General features: G+C 58.5%; 1 protein-coding gene across 1 annotated transcript; it reads left to right on the forward strand.

Moving 5' to 3' along the window:
* The first annotated feature begins 5,805 nt into the window (after positions 1-5,805).
* On the forward strand, positions 5,806-8,296 carry SOX21 (SRY-box transcription factor 21). The gene has a single exon (XM_074816934.1). The coding sequence runs from the start codon at positions 5,873-5,875 to the stop codon at positions 6,716-6,718; it is 846 nt and encodes a 281-aa protein (XP_074673035.1). The 5' UTR covers positions 5,806-5,872; the 3' UTR covers positions 6,719-8,296.
* Positions 8,297-9,645: the final 1,349 nt, after the last annotated feature.

Below are 9,645 nucleotides of genomic sequence, written 5' to 3' on the forward strand. Positions count from 1 at the left end.
CTGTTATGATCGCTCTTCCCAGGCTGCATAACCACTGCAAGGCTAACAGGATTAAAAAGCAGCAAAAAATCGAGTCATTAAAGTGCATGAAAATAGCTTGGATTACAAATGGAGTGAATGAAGATTAGATAAATTTTATCTAGTCTCTTAGCAAATAATTTTAAACTTTTCTGTACAGCTAAAAGTAGTAAGGACCCCATCACCACCCTCTGCTCAGAACCGCCACCGACGGTTGCATGAGATCTAGGTCTGGTGCTCCTGCAAGAGCAACCCCACTGTCCTAAAGCACAGAGACAAAGTTCGGGTTTTGCTTTTAAAATAATAGCACAGTAAATCACACACGCACAAAGAAAGCATAACATACTCTACCCTTAGTGAAATCATAACATCTAATTTTCCGAAAAGTACAGGACTTCTCTGCACTTCCCAAACTTGTAAAAACTTTGTTAATTTTCTTTTAACTTAAAATAGCAAACCCAATAAACCAATGTTTTTATTATAAAAAGTTTACTCTCCAGCTGAGCGTTTGAGTGCCAAATTCCATCCAGAATCACACTTTCACAGCCAAATTAGAAACTATAAACTTAGAAACCAGTGTTTTATGATAGAATCCTTTGCCAGGCACTTCACTAGAGCTTGGGCTACCAGCTGCTCTAATAATAAGTGAATGTTATTGAAAAATAATAATACCGAGCATTTGGAAGCACTCTGTAAAAGCAACCGAATGAATTTAGCGTATTATGCACAACAAAGAGCTCCCGCGGTGAAACTCCCTCTCTCGCTACAGGTGTACTCGACTTCGCAAGAGGGGACAGACTCAGGAGCGCTCACAAACCTGCCGAGCTCCATCCAAGCAGAAAAGTTACCCTGCTAACTAGTTAGTGTGTTTAAGATACCACCGTGCCCGGCGACTTTGGACGGCTGGAAGTGCTGTGGTACCGGTGGCTGATACCCCACGCAAAGAAAAACGTCAGCTTCCGAAGTTGGTGTCTGGAATGGCTTCAGCGCACAAAGCAAGCCGTGGAAACACGGGGTGGCTCTGGCACAGGGGGGGAGCGATGGCTCTGCTGAGCCCGAGAGGCAGCTCTCGGGGCGGGGGGCGCGGTGAGGCGGAGATGACTATCGGGCGAACCGCTATTCTGCGCCTGCTTTTTACCTCTTCGACTCGCCACCTGATCATGAGGCTCAAATAAAAATTAGGAGGAAAGGAGCGTGCTTCCTCAAAACTCGCTTTAAGCTCGGCTTTAAAAATACGAGCAGCATCCTAAAGCTGCGTGCGCCAGGCATGAGGTGCTGTTTGGTCAGAATACCAGAAACGGGACGGTATTTGCAGTGGGATGTAATTCCTTACAGTAGATGTAAGCAACCTGGCAGAATTAACATATGGGTATCGAGAAAATAGTCTAGACCCCTCTTTAATATTTTTAAAAGCGCTTTGATCTCGCTTGGTGGAATACAACACTGCATTCTGGAAAGTCTTGTTTAGCCTCCATGTGATAATGCATCTGCTCGGGTTTTGGGTTGGTTTCCACACACCGCCCCCCCCCCCCCCCCCCCCGCCGATAGCAGAAGGAAAGATTGCGCCCTTGAATTTGCATGCGTCAGGAATTGACAGGTCAAAGGCAAGTAAATCACATTATACACGATTGTAATGTTATTGTATCGATAACAACACATTATCAGAACAATTAACACACTCGCACAACTACGCGGAGATCACAATAGTGGTTTAACAAAAATCCAGATAAGTAACTAAACTCCGATAAAGCGTTCCCTTTTTGTGTTTGGGGATTTGAAGGCTCTGCGAGAGACTGCGTGTGTGTGCGTGCGCGCTGTGCAGGCAGCCGCTCCGCACCGCACCGCGGCTGCGGATCTCCCCGCGGGAAGAACAGCCCCCCCCCCCCCGCCGTGACTGCCTCAAACCAGGGGCAGACCTGGGACCTCCGGTAGCTCCTAACCCGAGTCCAACCTTGCTCCAAGCGGAACTGATAAAGAGTTGCCATCATTTTGTGCAAAGCCTCTTGAAAGGAGATTACCAGAAAGAGGCAGACCTCCTTTAACTACAAGCATCGCTGAAATAACCGTGTGTGTGTGTGTGTGTGTGTGTGTGTGTTTTAGCAGCCAGCGGTTACCGCAAGCGTTTGGGGGTGGTGGTGGTGGAAGCATTTGGGAAACGAGACCTTCGAATATAGTATTTCATTTGCAACTAGAAAAATATACTTGAGCCAGCATTGAGCCATTTATAGATTTCAGCCTGTGAAAGATTCGTGTACAATAGTTTATGACCCATAAATTCTATTACCGTTTTCACGATTTGGAGGACTGGGCGTAATCAGAAACATGCGCAGGTGAAGTCATGGGTTTGCCAATGGCCACATTTCGAAGACAGCAGTCTATGAGTCGAGGCATCTTCTCTGCCGGACGTTAGGCAAGTGCTGCTTTTTAAGATCAGTTCACCTGTACCCGACTCTGTGGGGACATGCGAGTTGGTGGTCCTCGGACAACTGCAGGGCAAGTGGTGAGCACTGACCCTAGGAACCTCCCCGGAGCCTGTGCCGACACGCGTGGCCATGAGGTAGAGCCCTTCCCCATGCAGTTTCCGTGGAACAGCTGCCCGCTCTGCCCGCACCTCGCTTTGCCATTTGCGTGTCTGAGCTGCAGCCCCGCGGGTTCAAGCAGCAGCAGCAGCCGCGGCGCGACGGTGCCCACGGCCTGGCCCACGGGCAGAGAGTTCGTGGTGGTGGCATTCATCTGTGCAGCCACGGCCAGCCGGGGGCTCACCCATGTGCCCGCCTCGAGTGCTTCACGCGGCTCTGTCGCGACACCGGACCGTCGCTGTCCCCTCTACGCCGCGCCTCGCTCTTGCACCGAGGGGCGCGGGGACACATCGGGGCGAGTGGGGTCGTGAGGGAAACAGCGTGGCTGGCGTGGAGAGCGGGGGAAAGAGCCTCGCTGGAGCCGAGCCCACTCGGGGGCTGAGCCCGAGGTCCCCGTGCTCCGGGGGGGGCGTTGGCGGGAGCGCGGCCGGGCGCCTCCGGGAGCCAGGGGTGGCAACAGATGTTGCTGCTTCTTCGCCCCCCCGCCCCGAGCACGCTCCAGTAGGTGTTACTGGTTCTCACCCTGCTCATGGCGGCGGCTGGGGACGTACAAAGCCGCGCTCTCGCCTTCCCCTGGACTGAATTAGTCCGGGCGCTCTCCCGCTGGCACCCACGATGCGAGGGGAAGTCGGTCACGCCGGCATGCGATCTGTGCGGAGAGAGCCAGGGGATTAGTCCTCGCCTCTTAGAAGTCAAACACAGTAACGTTACATCTGAACGAGCGAAATAAGGAAATCGCTTCCCCCGATCAAACGGGAGGATTTCACGCAGTTGAAATTACTGGCTGCTCCTCTCAAAGCGGGAACTTGCTGGCCGATGGGTTGATAACCTGACCCCCAGGGCAGAGGGACCTGCACAGGGCTCAGCCCCTCTTGGTAGGGCTCCCACCTTCGAGAAACACCATTTCCCCCCTAAGCCCAAACGCCAGCCCACGCCGGTAGATATCTTAATCTCCCCGCTTTTGACAAACTATGGGAACTTTTTCCACGGCTAACTGGATCGTACGAGGTCAAACGTTAGCCAGGTGGCTTTGGAGACTGAGAGAATTACGCTTAAGTAGTAGTAAATGGGTCGTAAAACACGAAGCGGGAGAAGGTGCGGTTTATACTGGAGCTGCTCGGTATTTATACAGGAGCTGCTCCGGCCGGGACGCGCTGCCGTGGGACGCGGGCGGGCTCACAGGCGGGAGGGGGCCGGGGGGCATCCGCCCGTGGGTGGCCAGCGTCGGGTTTCTTCCCAGACGCCCCGACACCCCAGGAGAGGCGGGGGGCAAGGGGCGGCGGTGGCGGGCGGAGGCGCGCTGCGGCGGTGAGGAAGGCGCGAAGCCCGGCACCCCGCAGCGGGTCCGGCGGGGGGCTCGGTGATGCTCCCGGGGGGGGCGGGCTGCCACCCCGCTCGTGCATCGCCCCGGGAACCATGGCTCCGGCTTTTCCTTAAAAGCCGGCGGGCGGCGGAGCTGTCCCGGGCAGAGCTCAGCCCGCTGCCAGCCGGGGAAAGGGTTAATGGTGTATTGGAGTCGGCACTTCCACATACCACAGGGGTAAGTCAAAACCGACCCGCCGAAGTACAAACAAGGCGAGCAAGTTCACCCTGACTGACAGGCGGACGGTGGAGGAACACAGTCGAGCTGTGAGGAGCGGGAAGCGGCGCACCGAGCCACCAAAAATAAACCCCCCAAACAACAACGCGTGGATTTTCTTGGGGCGCCCCGGGATGCGCGCCGCTGCCCGCGCCGGGGCCGTGGGGACGCTCTCCGAGGCGGCGGGCTCTCGCCCTCGGCCAGGCGGCCCGCCCTCCGCAACGGCCCTCCGCAGGGAAAACCCCAAAACGCCCCAAAAGACGCCGCTGACGCCGGGCGAGCGCACCCCCCACCCCCACGGTCGCGGGCAGCGCGCGGGGGCAGCGCCGGGCACCGGCGGCGGGCGGGGCGGGGCGGGGCGGGGCGGGGCGGCACGGGGCTCAGCGCGCATGCGCCGCAGCCGGCCCCGCCCCTCCCCGGCCTGCCTGGCCGGGCGGGGGCGGGGGAAGCGGCGGCCCCGCCCCTCCCGGCGCGGCGGCCCCGCCCCCGCCCTGCCCGCGGCGCGCGGCGCGGGCAAGGCCGCATGCGAACATATAGGGCGGCGCGCGGCGCGGAGGCATGCAGAGCGCGCGCGTTACCTGCCGCCGCGCCGACGGGGCGAGAGGAGGGGGCGACTGCGCCGGCTGCGGACCCCACCGCGGACTTTATAACCGGGTCGGCTGCCCGGCGGGCGCGGAACGCCGAGTATTTTAATTAAGACCCCCCCCCCTCCGCCTCCTCCTCCTCCTCCTCCGCCGCCGCCTCCTCCTCCTCCCTCCGCCCCCCGCCGCTCCCGCCCGCCCCGCCGCCCCTCCGAGTCGGCGGCCAAGAAAACCCAGAGAGACCTGGCGGCTGCCGGAGAAGGGGGAGCGGCGCGGCAGGCGGAGCGCCCCGCAGCCCGCCCGAAACTTGGCGAAGTTTGTCCGGCGGCAGGAACCAGGAGGCCGCGGCGCCCGGCGGCCGCTTGCGACCGGCGCCCGGCGAGTATGTGCGAAGAGCGGGCGGCTCGCCGCGCCCCCCCGGGCGGAGCGGGGCGGCTGTGAGCGGGGCGGCCCGCGCCCCCGGGGCCTCCCCGCAGCGCCAGAGCCGCCGCGGACCCCGTCCCGCCCGGCACCGCATCGCACCGCTCCGCACCGCGCCGCGGCGGGCTGCCCCCCGAGCTCCGCGGACGGCGATGGCACCGGGCGGGCTCTGACCGGGCCCGCCCCGTCCGGGGCTCGCCGCCGCGCCGGAGACCGCCGAGGAGCATCGCGCCCGCAGCGAAGCCAGGACCCCCCCGGCCCCGCGCCGCTCGCCAGCCGCCGGCTCCCGCCCTCGCCGTCGAGACTTTTCCGCGGGCCCGCCTGGACTCCGGCCGCTGCCGCTTGCGGGGAGCCCCGAGGACGAGCCCTGGCCCGGAGACCGGCGGCGCGGAGAGAGGCTCCGCGGCCCAGGCGGGGAGCGGCGCCCGTCCCGCCCGCCGCAGCGCCCTGACGGGGAGCCGCCACCGCCGCCGCTCGGCAGCGCCCCGCGCCCGGAGCGGGGCCGCCGGGGGCCGCCCCCCCGCACCCGCCGGAGCCGGTGCCGCCGCGCCGGGGCACCCGCCGAGATTGCTTTTGGAGGAGCGGAGCGCGGCGGGGGCGAGGAGGAGGAGGAGGAGGAGGCGGGAGAGGCGCCCGGAGGAGGCGGCCGCCAGCGCGGGGCGGGCGGCGGCTCGCCGGGGCGGCGGGGGGACACCATGTCCAAGCCGGTGGATCACGTCAAGAGGCCGATGAACGCCTTCATGGTGTGGTCGCGGGCGCAGCGGCGGAAGATGGCCCAGGAGAACCCCAAGATGCACAACTCGGAGATCAGCAAGCGCCTGGGCGCCGAGTGGAAGCTGCTGACCGAGTCGGAGAAGCGGCCCTTCATCGACGAGGCCAAGCGGCTGCGGGCCATGCACATGAAGGAGCACCCCGACTACAAGTACCGGCCCCGGCGGAAGCCCAAGACGCTGCTCAAGAAGGACAAGTTCGCCTTCCCCGTGCCCTACGGGCTGGGCGGCGTGGCGGACCACGAGCACCCGCACGGGCTGAAGGCGGGCGGGCTGCACGGCGGCGGGGCCGGCGGGCTGGTGCCCGAGTCGCTGCTGGCCAACCCCGAGAAGGCGGCGGCCGCCGCCGCCGCCGCCGCCGCCCGCGTCTTCTTCCCCCAGTCGGCCGCCGCCGCCGCCGCCGCGGCCGCCGCCGCCGCCGCCAGCAGCCCCTACTCCCTGCTGGACCTGGGCTCCAAAATGGCCGAGATCTCCTCCTCCTCCTCTTCCTCGGGCTCGGGGCTGCCCTACGCCTCCTCGCTGGGCTACCCCGGCGCCGGCGGGGCGGGCGCCTTCCACGGTGCCGCCGCCGCCGCCGCCGCCGCCGCGGCCGCCGCCGGGGGGCACACGCACTCGCACCCGTCGCCCGGTAACCCGGGCTACATGATCCCCTGCAACTGCAGCGCCTGGCCCGGCCCGGGGCTGCAGCCGCCGCTGGCCTACATCCTCCTGCCGGGCATGGGCAAGCCCCAGCTGGACCCTTACCCCGCAGCCTACGCCGCGGCCCTATGACCCGCGGCCGGAGGATGCCCGCGCAGAGCTCCGGCGCCCGCCTGGAGGGGTGCCGGAGCAGACGTGCGGCTGCGGCGGGGGGGGGCGAGCCGCCGCCGAGGCCGCGGGGCGCGGAGCGGGGGGGCCGGCGCGGGTGGCGGCGGGGAGCAGCGGGGCCGCCGCCGACCTGTTGCGCGCCGCCGGCTGAGGGTCGGGTCCCCGCCCGCCGCCCCGCCTAGAGCTTGTGTGTGTTGCATGCGGTCTTTGCAGATAGCCGAGCTGAAAAAGAAGAGAAAAAAAGAAAAAAAAAAAAAGAAGAAGAAGAAGAAGAAAAATGTAACCCACCCGCCCTGCCCCCAAAAAGTGCTTTTTCGGGACAGACACGGGGGGAGCTCCGTCCCTCCGCCGGCTCCTCCTCGCCGCGCTGCTCGTTCTTCGGCCGCGGGCTCTCCGCTCCCGCCGCTCCCCACGCCCCGCGCGGTGCTGGGCTCGGAGAAGTCCCGCTGCCGCTCCGCCGGCGCCGGAAAGAGAGAGCGGGGGGAGAAGGGGTGCGGGGGGAAAGAGGCCCGGGCAGGGCAGGGCAGGGCAGGGCAGGACGAGGTGCGGCCCCGGGAAAGGAGAGGGACGTTGTGTGCTTGGTTCGTAGCCCCTCGTGGGCCAGCGGGAGCAGGATCCACGCAAGGCAAGAGTCGGCGGTGTGGGGTGCTGCCCGCGCCCTGTCCCGCGTGGGGTCCTGCCGTCCGCTGCTACGGGACGCTGGGAGGCGCGGGTCGTGATTGCCACGAGAGGAAAGACGCGTGACTCTCGGTCCCCCAGTGTGTCGTCCCCCCCCACACTAATTAAGTCGCACCCTCAGACTGTACATTTGTATATCTCTGTGGAAACGTTAGGTCTCGGATTGAAAACTCTGTTACTTACTTCGCCCACGGTCGATTCAGTTTAAACCTGAAAAAAAAAAAAAAAAAGAAAGAAAAAGAAAATGAATGCCTTTCAAAGGGAATAAAAATATTGCGGGACCGTTCGGGGATCGCAATATTATCTAAGGTTAAATCAGACTTTTTTGTCTGAGTGATAATTATCTATTTATTATTTAGCTGAACTGAAACAGAGCTTTGCTTTGACAGAAGAGTATTCTCATTTAAAAGAAAATCTGCGTTCCCCGCCAACATGAAGTGTTTCACATGTGTTTTGGAGTACCCTATCTGTTTAGCTTATTTTAGAGCGACTGCAATTCAATTGCAAATGGCGATTAAAAAAAAAAAAAAAAGAAAACACACAACAAATTTTAGAGAAAAAAAAATCCTTCATCAGTTTAGAGTTCTTTTTTGGTTTACTTTTGTAATGTGTATATTTTGACTAATGTTTGTGAATGAAGCTGGCTAACATGTATTTAGTTTCATTTTGGCTTTATGTAATATAAAGTAAAAAAAAAAAGATTAAGTATTGGTTTTAACATTTACGTGTAAATGGTTTTCTTGTGTGATCTTCTAATTTAAAGTTAGACGTCTAAACTATATCTGTAAATTAGATTCCGACTACCACTCTGTTCATTTTTGAACAAAGAGTTTAAATAAAGCCTGAAGCAGGGAAAAGAGAAAATCCTCTATTTCTTGTTGAATTACTAACAAGATTTTTATCTGAATTGCCCTTACGTGCCTGGTCCAGGTGAGGTGTAAGGTATCCTCTAAAGGCTGTCTTTGTTTCACTTTTGAATAGATTTACTAGGAAATCTAAATCAAGCCATTGTTATTCAGAGCCAAAAACCTGATTTATCACATTTTTAATCGTGAATAGGAAAGAAGATAAAAAAAAAAAAAAAAGAACCACCAAGTTGTCGTATTATCTTTAAAAAAAAAGGCATTCATGGACCAGCAGAACAGAGTTCACTGAATACACTGAGACCGTTCAAAGCATTTCATCGGTTTCCAGTAACGTTTTCAAGAGTGGAAAGTTGCCTGACCACTTTATCTGGTTAGCCTGCGAGCTTCGCCACTTAAACCCCTGTAATTTGTTCACCTATCTCAGCAATATTTCTGCATTATTCCTGGAGTATTTTTCGCGGAGGTTCCCAGTGACTGCTAACTAACAGCTAACACTTTTTTTTTTTTTTTTTTTTTTTTTTAATGCCTCTAAAGGGCTCTCCTCTTTTTAGTGCCCGAAAACGGTGTTTTCAAATGTAAATCCAGCAAACCTCTGCACGGGAGTTTACACGCAGCAGGGAAACGGGAGCGGGATGAAATGGTCCATCCTTGTAGCAAGGGAATCGCGAGCATCGCACAGCGTGGATATCTGCGAGGCAGTAAAACAGAGCCAGTCCCCTTACGGGGGTGGCAAACCCTGGCTCGTTTTATGTGTCTGTGTGCATATATATGAAGTATATGTATGTATGAAATGTGTATCTCTCTATATATATACATATATCTTTTCCTCCAGAGTGGTTGATTGCACTCTTAATTGTGACAATAACAATAGGTCCCTTCCAAATCAGCCTTCCCCTTGGAATTACGTTCAAAAAGTGGAAAGTTTGGGAGATTTGCGGAACAGCCTGTTCGTTTGACCCCGATTCACTAATTAAAACGATCCTGCTTTTGTTATTCCCCCAGCGCTTTGCAATATTATAAGTTAATTCATATGGTTCTGAGCGATTATGCAAAACTAATTTGGACTGTCCAGGGGTAATTATCCCTGACACGGTTAATTAAATCCTTTCAGGTCTCCGCCATTCCCTTTTGTAGCAGCCCATCACTTCTCAACACGGAACTTCCTGCCGCTTCCCTGGAAGTCACCCCAGCCCTAAATCTTAGTGACCTCCCTGCTCCTTCCAGCTCTGTCCCAGAGACCCGGAGACTTTTTTTTTTTTTTCCCGTCTTTTTTCCCCTCCCCCTTTCTGGAGGCAGTCAGGCCCTCCCTGGAAAATAAACGAAGAAGGGAACATGCGTCTCCTGAGA

This window comes from Strix aluco, chromosome 2 (assembly GCF_031877795.1).
Source record: "Strix aluco isolate bStrAlu1 chromosome 2, bStrAlu1.hap1, whole genome shotgun sequence".
Lineage (NCBI taxonomy): Eukaryota > Metazoa > Chordata > Aves > Strigiformes > Strigidae > Strix > Strix aluco.